Genomic DNA, 17,755 nt, shown 5'->3' on the forward strand with positions numbered 1-17,755 from the left:
GAACTGTTTCTTTATGGAAAGGAAAATATCAAGATAGGTTGTTTTCATTTGTTTCTTTTGGTAATGATATAAATGTCTTCAAGTATGGTTTTCTTCTATCATGTCGGCTTCTTCTGACATCAGATGTAAAGGAATAAACATTTGAAGAGAAGCCTATTCAATAATATATATATTTTTAAATATATACAATTCAGCCGCATCTGATTTTAAATTAATGATGATTAACAAATAGTGATGAAATGGTGGCTAAAACACAAGCCTGCAATTATGTGTAATACTGCCCCCAAGCTGGCAAAAATTATTAGCGTCTCGAGGAAGGGCAGTTTACAATCTCCATGGTTACGATGTGGCCCAGCTCTTGAAGTTTGACAGCTGGCTACAGTAGCTAGCTTGCACGACAGCTTTCTATCTATCCTCTTACTGTTTATTTTTTAGATGAAGTGGTTTTAAACCGGTGCAAAAATGAGTATATCAGTAACTCGAACATTTAATAAGCAAAATGAAACCAACAAAGGTTTTACACAACAGCGGGTACACGACTATCTATATGGTGAGTTAGCTAACGTTAACGTTTGCTAGGTAAGTTAGCTTGTTTGCAATAATTATCTAGACAGTTTGCAAGCGAACATGAACTGTTTTTGTTGTGGATGTTGCATTACAGACCCCGTATATACTGTGTCCGGGGAAATGGACCATGCAAGGGCCAGCTTCAAGGCACATGCATCCGTGGACCGGGTGGTAAGTTAATCAACGTTAGCTAGCTAGCATAGCAACCTCGAACTAAACACTTACTTTCAAATGACCTTTCATGTGATTACAGATTCACAATCAATGCTTATCGCTGTCTTCATTCGTCAGTAATGTCACATGTGTCCATGACTCTTAATGCAATACCTAGGACTTTTCCAGACCTCCCTTACCCATGACAGTTTTTCATATCATGCATAACTGCAAGGATTTATTTTGAGAAGAAATTCAATTCACACTTGGTGAAATAATGTTAATATTATTAACCCAATAATTTGACAGTAACCCTGTAACCCAAATACGGTCACCGTAAAAGCCCTAACCCTATGAAAGACCTCTCTCCATGTCCCCCTGCTCAGAGGAAGGTTCCAGAGTATGGGTCCATGTTCAGTCACCTACCTCACCACCCTCGTTACGTCTTGCGTCTGGACACCACTGACCCTGTGCCCACTTTTATTGACCGCCGCTGGCGAGGGTACACAGAGCAGCGCAGAGAGGCAGTTCAGCAGCTGGCAAGGTAACACACACACAGACACACACATGCTATCCCTACAGAGGAGAAATCTTTGGATACTGAAGTAGATAGAATCAAGTTACATTTGTGTATATATAGTATATGAATTTATGTGGACACCCCTTCATATTAGTGGATTTGGCTATTTCAGCCACACCTGTTGCTGACAGGTGTATAAAATTGAGCACACAGCCATACCATCTCCATAGACAAACACTGGCAGTAGAATAGCCTTACTGAAGAGCTCAATGACTTTTAACGTGGCACCGTCATAGGATGCCACCTTTCCAAAAAGTCTCTTCGTGAAATTTCTGCCCTGCTAGAGCTGCCCCGGCCAACTGTAAGTATTGTTATTGTGAATTGTAAACTTGTAGGAACAACAACAGCTCAGCCGCGAAGTGGTAGGTCACACAAACTCACAGGACGGGACTGCCGAGTGCTGAAGCGCGTAGCGCGTAAAAACCGCCTCTGCTGCAACACTCACTACCGAGTTCCAAACTGCCTCTGGAAGCAAAGTCAGCACAATAACTTTTAATCGGGAGCTTCATGAAATAGGTTTCCATGGCCGAGCAGCCGCACACAAGCCTAAGCTCACCATACTCATTGCCAAGCATCAGCTGGAGTGGTGTAAATCTTGCTGCCATTGGACTATGGAGCAGTAGAAACTCATTCTCTGGAGTGATGAATCACGCTTCACCATCTGGCAGTCCAACAGACGAATCTGGGTTTGGCGGATGCCAGGAGAACGCTACCTGCCCCAATGCATAGTGCCAACTGTAAAGTTTGGTGGATGACTAATAATGATTGTGGGCTGTTTTTTATGATTTGGGCTAGGCCCCTTAGTTACAGTGAAGGGAAACCTTAACACTGCAGCATACAATGACATTCTAGACAATTATGTGCTTCCAACCTTGTGGCAACAGTTTGGGAAAGGCCCTTTCCAGTTTCAGCATGACAATGCCCCCATGCAAAAAGCGTGGTCCATACAGAAAAGGTTTGTCGAGATCGGTGTGGAAGAACTTGACTGGCCTGCACAGAGCTCTGACCTCAACCCCATCGAACACCTTTGGGATGAATTGGAATGCCGACTGCGAGCCAGGCCTAATCGCCCAACATCAGTACCCAACCTCACTAATGCTCTTGTGGCTGAATGAAAGCAAGTCACTGCAGCAATGTTCCAACAACTGTTGTAGCAGCAAAGAAGAGATCAACTGCATATTAATGCCCATGATTTTTTAATGAGATTTTTAAGAGCAGGTGTCCACATACCTTTGGTAATGTACTGTATTTCATATACTTGATTTACTTGATTATTAAGGCCCATGTTTGTCTTGTTGTTTTTTTCTTTGTTAGGGTCGTTCCTGGTGCTCTGTTTCAGGTCAGAGGGTGCAAAGACAGCAGTGTTTCAGGCATTGATCGTTGGAAGTTTTTCAAGTGGTGAGAGAGAGCACATACCCGTAATGCGGCAGCAGGACATTGTGGGATCAAGGGTTAAATAATGAATGGTGTCAGAGAGGACACCAGGGCCTGAAGGAAGACTCAGGCATCAAGTCATGACAGCATCAGAGGTCATTTGTATCATGAGAGTCAAATCACACAACCGTCATTATCCTCACTGTAGCACCAGCGGCATGGTCACTGGATAGAATGTCAGCAGACCAGCAGATCTTTCTCTGTAAAAAATAGAACTAATTAAAACCAGAATTATGATTTTTTTATCAGTTCAGATGGATTTGACTCTATTTGAGTGTGTAGTGTTGAAGCCTTATCCCATATTAAAGTAAAACATTGATTGTTTCTGATGATGTTTTTTGTATTCCTTTCCCTCCCTCAGCCCCCTGATCCCCTTTGCACAGCAGGTTCCCCCCGATGTGGTCTTTGCATTGCCCAAGTAAGTCATGCTGCCAAAGTCCCCTGAAAAATGCTGTAAACATATTGGGAACCCCTCTCTTGTCTATCACTCTCTCTCCCTTCCTCCCTCCACTCAGAGCTAACCCATACTCTACAGTGGAGGGGGGTAGTGAGCAGCTGCCCACTCCATTCCAGCGCACCATGGGAGTGCAGACTGACTACAGGGACAGTGAGGCCCAGACGGACCCCTACACCCCCGAATACGTGGTACGGCCCGGGACGGCCCGCCCAGAGCTGTTGACACTGGCCACACTGACATGGGGTACATACGAGCTTCAGAGACCCTACCGCTTCACCTCCTGTTGCACCTCTACAATACTTATACTGCAGGACAGGCCATTCTGACCCATCCTCACACATGTTCCAACACTACACAACTCCCTTCACCCCAGCCTCATCACCTTGACTCCTCTGACCCTATCTCTCTCCCTCTACCCCCCCAGGCCGTGGTCTTCCGGCGGGTCTGGCGGAGGTGGAGATGATTGAGCGAACCAGGGTGAAGCGGGCGTGGGAGGCCACCCTGCCCCCCATGGACGACCTGAGTAAACTGGACAAGAGGAAGAGGATGATGGATGAGATGGAGAGGAAGGAGTGGGCCTTCAGGGAGGACGAGATCCAGAAGTGAGGGAACGAGAGAATAAAGGAAGGAATGCACCACACAAGCAGCTTCACCATCTTTTTAAAAGTCTTTCCCTCCTGCCCTTGTCCACCCATCCCTGCTCTCCCTCCCCTTGCCCCACTGTCATTCTCCCCCCTCTACCCCAGGCTGCAGGAGGCCCGCCTGGCTTTGCTGATGGGTATACTGAGGCAGAGGGAGGAGGTTCAGCAAGAGGCCACGGTGGACAGGCTGGACCTCAAGTACTCCCAGCACCAGAGAGACGAGAAGAGCAAGCTGAGCAAGATACGCAATGACTACATCATCTGTAAGTCAATGGGTGTTTCTCAATATGCATTCTACCGTGCTCCACACTCTCGTGCTCCTAGTGCATTCTCCGACGACTTTCTTTTGAGTACGTTCTTGTGAGGATGAGTGTGGAGAATGTATCAAATATTACATTTCAGGAGCACACGCACTCCCCCTACTGTATTAACTCACGCTGCACCTCCCCATTCAATGAACCTTCTTCCAGCCACGACAATGGCAACAATCGACAAAACAAGATATACACAAAGCAAACATTTTACTTCATAATTATCAGCTAGATATGTACATCGTAATAATCTAGCTAGCCAGCTAGTTAAACAGGCAAAAATAACCTAAAACTAATGTTATGTGGTTAGTTACCAATTCTTCGTGGCTAGATAGCTATCCAGTTAACCCTATATGGACTTGGGACTTACTCATTCACTTAACTGTCTTCCAGCTAGGACAATGGCAATGGAGACAAAACAAGATATACTGAAAGAGTAGTAGCTAGCCAGTTAGCCTTATTGACTTACTTGCGATCTATAGTACGTAGGCAGGTAAATGTGCCAAAATTAATACAGCATGTATTTATTAACATATCGAGATAAAATATTGTAGTCAGGCAACATATGAGATGTGAATAGGCTACATTTCATTCTGAAGTTGAAGTGTATTTTCTCTAGCTTCAGCTCAAATAATGACTACCAGTGATTTCAATAAATTTTGCGTAATTTTTTATGTGGTTTTGTCATATTTCTTTGTATACTTTCCTTTGAATCCTGCATCGTTGCATGCTTAAAAATATGTACAAACGGAGTACGCATTCGACAAGTGCCCTCCCTGCTCCGTTTAGCATACTTTGATTTGGACTCATACTCCAACCCTCCCTTGGTCCAATTTGTGTGCCCGGATGACAGTAGAATGCATTTTGAGGAACACCCAATGTCTTGACTTTTGTCTAAGGCAATGATGCATAGAAATTCTGCATATTTACATTTTGCATTTCATAAATCACTGTGATAAGTGTTAAGTGTTCAAACGCCTCTAACCTTCCCTTTAACTTTGATTTAATACGATGAGAACAGTAGGGCTCAAAGATTAACTGTCTCTCTGTCGTTCTCCTTCTATTCCACTCTTTCTCCCTCTCTCCTTCCCCCTTTCTCTCTTTTCCCTCCCTCTCTCTCCTCTCCCAGCAATGAGGAAGCTGACAGCGAAAAGAAAAAATGTGGAGGGAAAGCTAAAACGGCGTGACATCATCAAGGACTACTCCAACTACTCATCTCAGACATACGCCCCTCTGTCCCGCATCGGCCTGTTCCCTGACCGCCACTCCCAACGCAACATGGTCAAGAGCCGCTACCTTGATACCTATGAAGGTTTGAGTGTGCTGATCTAGGATCAGTTTGATATTTCAATATCATTATGAATAAGATTACATGGACATGGGGGACCTGATCTTAGGTCAGCACTCCTACTCTGAGAAAAATGAATACAGGCCCTGAATCTCAAAGTGATGGTGTTTTAATAATGCCAGATCATCAAAATTGCTAAGGTAGAGGTTAGTGAGCTCTCTTCCTATCTGTCAATCACAGGTCTGCTGGAGCTGGAGGCGGGACTTCCGGTCTCAGTGACAGAGCCATGTATCAAAGCCCCTGTACCCAAAGTCAGCAAGGGCTTCGTCAAACGCTCTGCACGCAGAGAGATGGAGCTCATGAAGACACACCAGGTCACAAACACACACACACACACACACACATATACACACACACACACACTCAAAAGATGTATAACACTATTTTTGTCCCTCCATCTGCAGACTCTGAAGGAGGAGAAGACTCGTGTGGAGGAGAAGAAGACCCTGCGCTTCCTCTTTAAGACAGAGAAATCTGTTCCTCGACCACAGACCCCTGTGGTGGACGAGCCCCCTGAGGTACAGTACAGTCCGTCTCAACACACTGTCTGGAGATGTACACTATCCCCCCTCACTCACTATGTGGTCTGTAGCACATCTCTTCATTCTCTCTTCACCCTGTCATTCCGGTGTTTTTCCAGGGGGATGAGGAGAGAGAGTTGGCTGTCATCTACTTGCAGAAGCTGCTGAGGGGAAGAAGCATTCAGAACCAGGTGTGTTTTTATGAAGAGAATGATAAGCTCTATGATAAATCAACCTTTCTCCGTGTGTGTCTGATGTTATGGGATGCCATCTCTGTGCGCTGCTGTCTATCTGTACGTGTGTGTGTCAGATGTTTGAGGGGAAGGAGAAGCGTCTAGAGCTGATCCAGGAGCTGAGAACCACTCATGCCCTGCAGAGAGAGGAGCAGGAGCTCCAGAGAGCAGACACACAGCTCACGCTGGCTCTGCAGAGACAGAGAGAGCAACACACACACAAGGTGAGAGAGAACACACACACAGACAGGTACAGACACCTCTTTCCTCCCCCATCCCTCACTCTCCCATCTTCCTGTCCCAGGCATCCTTGGTGGAGGGGTACCAGGCAGCTGTGGCAGGGGCGGAGCTTGTGGACATGCTGGACTTCCTATCGAAGGAGCTGATTCGCCTACAGGAGGAACGCAGGATCCATGCGTTCACCTTATTGGCCGAGAGAGACAGGCGCCTCCGAGAGGCCGAGGAGAGTGGACGGAGACAGATGGAAGAGAGGAGACGTAGAGAGGAGGATGAGATCTTCAAACAGGTGTTTGTGTGCGTGCGTGCGTCTGCCTGGATGCGCATGCCTGTGTGCGTGTCGTGTGTGTAACGCCTGTACTGTCCTGTAGGTGATGAGGGTTCATCAGGAGACAGTAGATCTGTACCTGGAGGACATCATCCTGGGGACTCTGGACCAGACAGCAGACCAACAGGCCAGACAGGAGATACGCAGAGTGGCAGAGGAGGTCAACAACATCGCCTACGCCATGGAGGAGACGTACGACACACACACACACACACCAGGGTTTCCGTTAGCCGGTAATAGCTGGCTTTTGGCCTATAAAAACATAGAAAAGCTGATAACTAAAATTGGCGCTAGCCAATGGTCCAGAAGAATATCACCATTGTGATATAATGCTTTTTAGCCTATTCATTGATGGAAATACCAGTCAATGTAAATACATTTGACTGGTCATACTTATCGGTCTATAGGTCAATTTGCATAATTTAGTGGAATTAAATTGGTGTGTGTAGGCTACAGTATATTTGTTGTGTATCTTATTTATCACACGAATACAGCGTACAGATACAGAGCCTTTGAGCTGAAAATCTGTCAGACAGCGCGAGAGCTGCTGTGTCAGCATCTCAAATGGCAACGGAAGGCAAGCTTCATCAGTTCGTGACACACCACCTTGCAGTCAGCTATGCATTTTGGAAACGTACTTAAATGTTTGAAACCTGAACATTTTAATACATATTATGAGGCATGTCTTACGTTGCTTCAAAGTTGCCTGTTAGACCTCCTCTCATTCTACATTTCTAACGGATATTTTCATCTCTGTCACATGAAACAACTCGCATGTGCGGTGCTCTTTAGACAACAGTGTTTTCCAGCTAATTGCATTATGGAATCAACATTCGCACGTAGAGTACTGCCTTGTGCGCATCGCTTATGATGTGAAGAAATAATACTTTATCAACATTTTAAGCAAAACATTCTGATCTATTGCACAGGCTCATTGCTTTTTATTGTCCCATAGTCTGTTTGAATAGGCTATTTCTTTCTCGACAAGCTGACCAATAGAATATGTAAACCTTTCTCCTCTGGGGATAGTAGATTAACAGGTTGGTGATGTTGCTGTTGGTTACTGGTCTTGTTGTCTGAGAAAAAGTAAATGTGGACAGTTATTCTAACATCTTCAAAGTGCACATCTGAATTCAGTAAGAAGGACTGCATATCGTTGCATCCTCGACTTGCATGTTCTGTTAATATGAATTACTATAATCTAAATGTGATTTCTGCCATTCTGAGCGCTGTGGGTGGACACCCTAATCATGTTATGAACCCACTGCATATGGGTCTGGCGGATTTCTCAATTGTCCGGAGCCACATTATCCTATCTGAAACCCTGACACACACGCCATCTAGCACCCATACACACTGTATCTCTGTATCTTTGTATTGCACATTGTAAAAGCTGTGTGTGTGTGTGTGTGTGTGTAGTCGGAGCAGCCTGCAGTCAGAGGAGATCGTAGCAGAGCTGGTGTACAGCTTCCTGATCCCTGAGGTACAGAAGATCAACGTCAGAGACAGAGGTAGGCCGTTTATTCCCAAAGCACCCAGTACCATCACATGCTGATAATACATGATAGCGTAGTAACACAATAATAATTACATAATAATACTTTAGTCTCTTCTGTCTTTCTCTCTATCTCATCATCCACCTTTCTCTCTCTCTCCTTTTCCACCTCTCTTTCTCTCTCCCTCCCCTTCCTTCCTCCAGTGCGTCAGAGCCAGCGCAGGCACCTCCAGGCGGCTCACCAGATCATCCACGGGGGTGAAGATAGCTCAGTGGCCCCTCCTCCTGGCTCCTCTGGGGCCCAGCGCCCCCCCTCGCCCTCGGACAGGGCCTCCAGCCAGCTCCTGGAGGAGATGCTAACCCATGTCGAGCAGAAGCTGGAGGGAGCAGGCAGGGGAGAGGAGGAGCGCAGGGAGGTGGGAGAGGCAGAGCAGAAAAGAACCAGCTGAGAATAGATTAATTTCTCAACAGTAGAGAAAACACTTGGTGTTTCTTCAAGCGATGCATCTCCAAAGAGTTCAGTGTCATGCTTTTGCTCAAATAAAACTGAGATTTTATTGAATTATCATTGTGTTTGTCTTGTTCTTACATGCTGTGCTTGATAAAGTGAGTTGCTAAGAATTTTGAAAAAGCTGAGTCTAAGATATTTTTTCATGGGTCATTGGGTCAGAAGTTGACTAGATCAAATATATGTATTGTATGGGTCATGTTACTAAAGGCTCTTACTACTACTGTCTACAAAACATGTCGTCCCATGAGTATAGTGTGGGGGAGGCTGTGGTTGTCACTAGTTACCACAGCCACAAAGTCATAAACCCCACCTATTTCTACAATTTATCTTCAGAAAATGTGAAACCTAAACTTAAACTTACCCTTAAGCTTATGCCTAACCGTAAAACAAGACCAAAAAACTGGAACTGTTTAACTCAGTTTTGTTTGTAGCCACGTCTTGTTTGGACAGCATTGTGTAAAGTCACTGGTTCACACTGACAGTCCTATCTGACAGTCCTATCTGGTGCAAAATACAGAGACAGGAACAATCACCCACAAAACCCAACACAAAACAGGCTACCTAAATATGGTTCCCAATCAGAGACAATGACTAATACCTGCCTCTGATTGAGAACCATATCAGGCCAAACATAGAAATAGACAAACCAGACACACAACATAGAATGCCCACCCAGCTCACGTCCTGACCAACACTAAAACAAGGAAAACACATACGAACGATGGTCAGAACGTGACAGTCTGATATAAATCTTTGACCTGTTTTGATCTGATCACACTGTGATGTTTATCTGAAATTGAATATTTGACAAATATTTATCTAAATAGATAAAAATGTTATGTCAAATTGATCAGTTAGTTGTTGGTCTGATTTGGAATAGATTGTATAGGATTTGTTAGCAGTAGTGTATCAAATCTATTCCATTTTCATTAGTAACAGTGCTACAGGCTCCATTATAGCACCTCCATCAGGTCAGAATGAGTAAAAAGGACCTCAGCGACTGCCCGCCCTCCCAGACCTCTGCAGGGGAGGAGGAGGAGGAGGAAGAGGAGGAAGATGATGGGGAGCCCAAAGTTTATCAGGTGTGGAGATCGGGCTACATGCCATGACGGGAAGGCTACAAGGGCTTCTTCAGGTGAGATAAACCCACACACAGAAGCATTCAGTACAGTGTGATCTAGGAACTGAGTGTATGAGACGGATTGTGTTTTACAAATTAAGCAGTTAATACTTTGTGGCCAGTAGGTGCTCACAGGTGAGAGCAGTAGACATCTGTGTGGGTGTTAAGGAGAAACATGACAACAAACTGTCAATATTGGCTTGGTTACTTTACCTAATGAGCCAGATGGGGGAGTCAGGAAGAAAGAGAGATTGTTGAAGAAAGAGGAATTTCTTCACTAAATACTACTACTCTGTATTCTATTGACAATCATATGATCTCTCTTTTTTCTGGTCGACTTGATCGGGCTATGTTGCTGGGCAATGTTGCAGGTTAAAGACAGAGAATAGCGCTCTATAGGCTACCTGAGCTCTATTGTCTCTATGCTCCAGGTACTCATTAGTAGTAAATAGGTTAGGAGCATGTCCATCAGTGGGATCCATTGGTGTCAATTTACATTGTTAAAAAACACACGCACATACACATCTTTCTCTGTTATACACACACACATGTATTTTCTGAAAAAGCATGGTTAACATAACTAAATATAAACATGTTTATAAGCTGTGGTTGTGAAAGTCACCTCTTCCACATATAGTACTGTAATGGAATTTTAATGTTTGTGCTTTTCTTATAACTAATTTCTGTGTTCTATTCATGTGCTGTTCTATAAACCAATTTCTGTGTTCATGCAAGTGGCTAACTGTGCAAATCCTCACTATCACTAGCTACAATTTGGCAGTACGCTCAGACCTTGTTTTGAGAGAGAACAAAAGATATGTCAGTTTCAAGGTCTCAGCTTAGGGAGAAGAAGCCTCGTGAGGTATTGGTCTGTCACATGCTAAGAACAAGTATTGGTCTGTCACATGAATGAAACGAAATGATAATTATTAATGAATTATGCTAAATCATGCAAATATAACTTGTCTGTGTATAGCCATATATATACAACAACTGCTGGGACTGCCCAGGCAGAGCTCCTGATTGACATGTGTACTATGGTGCATTGAGTTGGTTGGAACCTCTCCAGCACGCTGACGATAAACAATGATTCATTTAAGATTGACTTCGAGTGTCCCTGTGTAAGAATTTCCACAACAGTATATTTATTGCGAAGTGGTAGGCCACACAAAATGTCAGCACAAGAACTGTTAGTCGGGAGCTTCATGAAATGGGTTTCCACAGCCGAGCAGCCGCGCACAAGCCTAAGGTCACCATGCGTAATGCCAAGAGTTGGCTAGAGTGGTGTAAAGCTTGCCACCGTCAGACTCCGGAGCAGTGGAAACGGGTTCTCTGAAGTAATGTATCACTTTTCACCATCTGGGCGGCAGCGTAGCCTAGTGGTTAGAGCGTTGGACTAGTAACCGGATGGTTGCGAGTTCAAACCCCTGAGCTGACAAGGTACAAATCTGTCGTTCTGCCCCTGAACAGGCAGTTAACCCACTGTTCCCAGGCCGTCATTGAAAATAAGAATGTGTTCTTAACTGACTTGCCTGGTTAAATAAAGGTAAAATAAAAAAAATAAAAAATCTGGCAGTCTGGATTTGGCAGATGCCAGGAGAATGCTACCTGCTCCAATGCATAGTGCCAACTGCAAAGTTTGGTGAAGGAGGAATAATGGTTGCGGGCTGTTTTTCATGGTTCGGGCTACAGTGAAGGGAAATCTTAACACTACAGCATACAATGACATTCTAGACAATTCTCTGCTTCCAACTTTGTGGCAACAGTTCGGGGAAGGCCCTTTCCTGTTTCAGCATGACAATACCCCTGTTCATACAGAAATGGTTTGTCAAGATCGGTGTGGAAGAACTTGACTGGCCTGCACAGAGCCCTGACCTCAATCCCATCGTACACATTTACAATTACATTCTAGACAATTCTCTGCTTCCAACTTTGTGGCAACAGTTCGGGGAAGGCCCTTTCCTGTTTCAGCATGACAATACCTCTGTTCATACAGAAATGGTTTGTCAAGATCGGTGTGGAAGAACTTGACTGGCCTGCACAGAGCCCTGACCTCAATCCCATCGTACACCTTTGGGATCAATTGGAACACCGACTGTGAGCCAGGCCTAGTCGTCCAACATCCATGACCGCAAGTCCACGCAGCAATGTTCCAACATCTAGTGGAAAGACTTCCCAGAATAGTGTTAAAAGCAGCTAAAGGGGAACCAAATCCATATTATTGTCCATGATTTTGGAATGAGATGTTTGACGAGCAGGTGTCCACATACATTGGTCATGTAGTGTATTTGATATTTTGTGTCAGTTTTCAGCCCATCGACAGAGGCCTCAACCCCATGTCTTTGATGAATAAGAGTTCTGACTAGAAGAATAAATAACTTGTTGTCCTCACACTCCATTTCTACCACTAACTCCTCTTCCTCCTGTTCTTTTGAAGGGGCGGAGGAGGAGCAGGAGGATGAAGAGGAGGAGGACTGATGGAGGGAAGAATATAGTTTACAGAAATCTGCCCCCTTTCCCTCATCAATCTTAAAACAATACCCCATAATGATGAAGCAAAAACAGGTTTATGAAGATTTTTGCTAAGTTATAAAAAATAAAAAACTGAAATATCAAATTTACATAAGTATTCAGACACTTTACTCAGCACATTTGGCAGCGATTACAGCATTGAGTCTTCTTGGGTATGACGCTACAAGCTTGGCACACCTGTATTTGTGGAGATTTTCCCAATCTTCTCTGCAGATCCTCTCAAGCTCTACTGGGTTGGATGGGGAGCATCGATGCACAACTATTTTCAGGTCTCCAGAGATGTTTGATCGGGTTCAAGTCCAGGCTCTGGCTGGGCCACTCAAGAACATTCAGAAACTTGTCCCGAAGCGACTCCTGCGTTGTCTTGGCTGTTTGCTTAGGGTCGTTGTAGTGTTGGAAGGTTCTGAGCATTCCCACAACATGATGCTGCCACCACCATGCTTCACCGTAGGGATGGTGCCAGGTTTCCTTCAGATGTGACGCTTGGCATTCAGGCCAAAGAGTTCGATGTTGGTTTCATCAGACCAGAGAATCTTGTTTCTCATGTTCTGAGAGTCTTTAGGTGCCGTGGCAAACTCCAAGTGGGCTGTCATGTGTCTTTTACTGAGGAGTCCTATCATTGCTATGCAGACGACACCTGAAACCCCACCTCTTCAAGGAATACCTAGGATAGGGTAAGTAATCCTTCTCACCCCCCTAAAAGATTTAGATGCACTATTGTAAGTGGCTGTTCCACTGGATGTCATAAGGTGTATGCACCAATTTGTAAGTCGCTCTGGATAAGAGCGTCTGCTAAATGACTTAAATGTAAATGTAAATGAGTGGCTTCCGTCTGGCCACTCTACCATAAAGGCCTGATTGGTGGAGTGTTGCAGAGATATATGTCCTTTTGGAAGGTTCTCCCATCTCCACAGAGGACCTCTAGAGCTCTGTCAGAGTGACCATCGGGTTCTTGGTCCCCTCCCTGACCAAGGCCTTTCTCCCCCGATTGCTCAGTTTGGTCGGGCGGCCTGCTCTAGGAAAAGCTTGGTGGTTCCAAAGGTCTTCCATTTAAGAATGATGGAGTCCACTGTGTTCTTGGGGACATTCAATGCGCCAGACATTTTTTGATACCCTTCACCAGATCTGTGACTCAACACAATCCTGTCTCTGAGCTCTATGGACAATTCCTTCGTCCTCATGGCTTGGTTTTTGCTCTGACATGCACTGTCAACTGTGAGACATTATATAGACAGGCGTGTGCCTTTCCAAATCATGTCCAATCAATTTCAGTTATCACAGATGGGTTTACTACAGACTCTAATCAAGTTGTAGAAACATCTCAAGGATGATGCATGGAAACAGGAGGCACCTGAGCTCAATTTCGAGTCTCATAGCAAAGTGCCTGATGACTTTTTATTGTAATAAATTAGAAAGAATTTCTAAAAACCTGTTGTTGCTTTGTCATTATGGGGTATTGTGTGTAGATTCCTTTGTTTTTATTTAATTTAATACATTTTAAAATAAGGCTGTAACATAACAAAATGTGGAAAAAGTCAAGGGTTCTGTATACTTTCCGACTGCACTGTACAGTAAGTGTTTATCATTAGCCTGACCGGCCAACCCACACCACAGTTAACCAGCACAGGTAGTCATTGTTCCATGCAGACTAGTCAGAGGTCTAAGACTGGCGAAGGTACATGGAGACAGATCTTTACTCACCTGACTAGCAGCCTCATTGCTCTTGCAAATATATTGCTGTCACTAACAGGAGAAGCTAGTAATAAGAATATCATGGACATGACACAGAGCCATATGTTTTAATTTAACTAAGCCTTAGGGTGACTTTAATGATCCCCTCCCCTTCCAACAGGCAATCTGTTTGTTTACGTCTCCATGACTGCGTTTACACAGACAGCACAATTCTGATATTATGCCCAATTATTGGCATAAGATTTGGTCTGATCGGTCAAAAGACCAATTAGTGGCAAACGATCAGAATTGGGCTGCTCGTCATGAGGTTATAGATGGCTCTGATGAGGACAACAGCCTCCTGGTTACCGTTGCCGTTGGCAAAAAAAAACACATTTAGAATCAAGGCAGATAAAATAGCAATACTGGGCTAGGTGTTAAATACATTTTATATTGGGACTAGCACTATAAAAAATACATTCTGTAGAAGTTGGTTTTAAGGCCCGTTTTAAAAGAGGGAGCTCTCAGATGGTCAGGGAGAGCATTCAATAGGTGATTGGCAAGGAGCACAAGGCTCGGTCCTCCATATTCAGAAGGCTTATTTTGGGGTCTTGAAGCAGTAAAGAGTGGCTTGAGCAGAGAGTGCTAGGTTGCTTGCTGATTGAGATGAGGCCGCTGATGTAGGTGGAGCTAAATCCATTCAAGGCTTTAAATACAAGCAGGAGGATTTTGTAGCCGATCTTGTAGCCAGTGGAGTTGGGCCAGGATCGGGGTGATGTGGTCTGACTTCTTGGTCCTGGCCAGGAACCTGGCAGCACTGTTCTGGATAAGTTGGAGCCTATATAGTGATGTGGCTGGGAGGCCATCAAACAGTGCATTGCCATAGTCGATCTGAGAGAAGATGAAGGCATGGATGATTCACGGATGTTTCTGGTGTACCATGTAGCCAAGTGCTTGACTCAGGATTTCATGGATGTGTTCCTTTTTGTTTTTCAATCCAAAGCCTGGAAGATCTCTATTGTAACGTGGTTGAAATGTAAAAGTCATTTCAGATTAAACCAACATGCAGCCTTTCATGTGATTGCAGTCTACGCGAACGTAGAAGCATTGACTTTAAATGTCAATCACGCTATTGCGCAGATTGAATCTAGCCCATAGTGAGGGTTATTAGATTGACGTAGCTTCTTTATCACATCACAAGACTGTAGGTCATTAATACCCTGTCTCTTGCATGTCTCTCTTTTTTTTACCCCATTCCCACACTTTCTCTTTCTTGTCTATTATTTCAAATTTCTCTATCACCTTACACACCCCATCCTCTCAATTCTCTGTACCGCTTCCCTCGGAACCCTTTTTCACTTTCTTTCTCCCCCTTTTATCCACCCCCACCCTCTGTCTCCCCCTCTCTCACCCTCCTCACTCCCACCCCTTCCCAAATCTCCCTCTTCCTCTCCTCCCCAGACAGAGTCATGTGTCATAAAGTATTCCATGGATAACGCGCCTACCCACTGGGCACACACTTGTTGAATCAACATTTTTTCCACTTCATTTCAATAAAATGATGTTGAACCCACATGGTATAGGCATTGAATTGACGTCTGTGACCAGTGGGTAGTGATGCTATGTCTTCATAGTGACGTCCTGTTCCCCTAGCCTGCTGTACCCTAACATTCTGGTGTGTCTGACGGATATGAGGACTGTGAATGAGGAGTATACCAACCAGGTCCTGCAGGTTCTGGACATCCAGCCAGACAACTCATTTGACCCAATCATCCTGCAGGTGGTCAGCAAGGACCCCTGAGTCAGCCGCACACAGACAGGCATCAACAGGTATGCCAAAATCACTTTGACAGCTAGCTAAATCCTCCATCCTCAGACTGATATAGGATGGATGCCCAAATAAATGTAACAGGGATCAACAGAGACATCTAACCAAGGATCCAAAGATCTGTAAAACTGCCTATGTGGCAAGAATTAAGCTTTTATTTAATTCAAATATATGACTGTTTGTGAAAATGCCCTAAAAAAGAGCTATGCGTTTCATATTCATTGTGTGCATGCTTGTATGTTTTTTCAATTTTTCTATTAGCCATAATTCAATTACTGGTATGCATTTTGCCAATTCAAAACAATTGTCAAAGACTCATACTTGTTTTTAAAGCACTAATCCAAAATCCTCTTATACAGGAATGCACAAAGGACATTGTTCAGTACATGATGTGTATTCAAAGGGATTTATCTGTGTCCTGTTCCTACAGAATTTAAGGAGTGATTTTGTTTACTATGAAAAACACTAATTGGCTGCTGTAATCTCATTCCTTAAATCTGGTCAAGTGCCTCCAGAAAGATGAGATCTGCGATAGGCGAAACATCGCCACTGGCCACCCCAGTGGCACTAGTGTTTTTGTTTTGAAGAAATGAGCATCCAGTATCATAGTAAAAAAAAAAATATTGAAGTAACGTATTTGTTATGGTAATATTGCGAAATGGACGTGGCAGTTTCACCACTATGGATTCCAGTGTTAAATGTGAGATAAAATCATCAATCTAGTCCAGGGGTAGGCAACGCTGGTACCGGAGTGCTGCATACACTTCATGTTTTTCATTTAACCAACGTGGAAGACCAGGTGTGTTGAATTTAGTCAATCATTGAACTGATCAATGAGCTCAGTTGGTCTGGTGTGGTACGTAGACAAAGTCCTGCAGTACCTGTGGCATCCCAGGAACAGGGTTGTCTACCCCTGATCTATTCCATATCAATTGACCCTCATTGCAGAACTGTGTGTGAAAATAATTAGAATCAAAGAGTGATAGAAAATCTTATGTGATGAAGAATGTTACAAATGTAGGTACATGCATTCTGTGAAGGTTGGGTTGTGTTTTCTTGACAATAACAGTACATGGACATGTGTTTGGCTTTGAGTGTTGGGTCAATGTTGTTTTCTGTCATAAATGTTTATCTTCCTGTGTGGTGTAACACTAGCTTTCACAGGGCTGCAGTCACACTCATGGCCAGCACTCGCCACCTTGGACCTCCGCCTTGTGACCAGCACTGCCTACCGATAACCTCTGGTCTACAGTTCCTCAGGCTGTCCTTCTATTCGGGTATAGTAACTGAAATGTACTGATTGTGACAATTTTTCAATGAAAGTCATCCGTTAGTAGATGATGGACAACCCAGATGAGTATCTGTCAAAAAACACACAAGATGTCTGGAAAACAGTTGAGACGAGTAGAACTTTTGACCGACAAAAATGCATTTGCGTTTGAATGTCTGTGTGGCCTTAGCCTTACGCTCTTTTGTTGGAAAGCTGTTATATGTAAAACAAATGTGACCAAAAATGAATTTTATATTTAAATTGTCATATCAACCTGAAATGCTCTATTGTATCTAACCCTCAAATAAAGAGCAAGTTTGACTATCTCAGAAGTGTAGAATGTGTGGCTGGATCAAGTGGATGGGAAGTCATGTACTGGGCTGTTGGTCATTATAGCCTGCTGTTCTACTGAACATACTTGTTTCTATACCAGACATCACAACAGGGCATTGCCACTGGATCAAACACACACACACACACACACAGTGAGAGAACAAACGGACAGAGGCAAAGACTAG

The 17,755-nt window shown here is 44.1% G+C and overlaps 1 protein-coding gene across 1 annotated transcript; it reads left to right on the forward strand.

Moving 5' to 3' along the window:
* Positions 1–304: 304 nt before the first annotated feature.
* cfap91 (cilia and flagella associated protein 91) lies at positions 305–8,870 on the forward strand. The gene is made up of 17 exons (XM_035773721.2): positions 305–550; positions 662–738; positions 1,107–1,264; positions 2,615–2,698; positions 3,096–3,152; positions 3,250–3,434; positions 3,616–3,793; positions 3,938–4,095; positions 5,273–5,455; positions 5,672–5,805; positions 5,896–6,009; positions 6,132–6,203; positions 6,323–6,469; positions 6,550–6,771; positions 6,854–7,002; positions 8,230–8,321; positions 8,510–8,870. Exons 1-17 carry the CDS (start codon positions 463–465, stop codon positions 8,752–8,754), a joined length of 2,343 nt encoding a protein of 780 aa, XP_035629614.2. The 5' UTR covers positions 305–462; the 3' UTR covers positions 8,755–8,870.
* Positions 8,871–17,755: the final 8,885 nt, after the last annotated feature.

The sequence above is a fragment of the Oncorhynchus keta genome, chromosome 7 (assembly GCF_023373465.1).
Source record: "Oncorhynchus keta strain PuntledgeMale-10-30-2019 chromosome 7, Oket_V2, whole genome shotgun sequence".
NCBI lineage: Eukaryota > Metazoa > Chordata > Actinopteri > Salmoniformes > Salmonidae > Oncorhynchus > Oncorhynchus keta.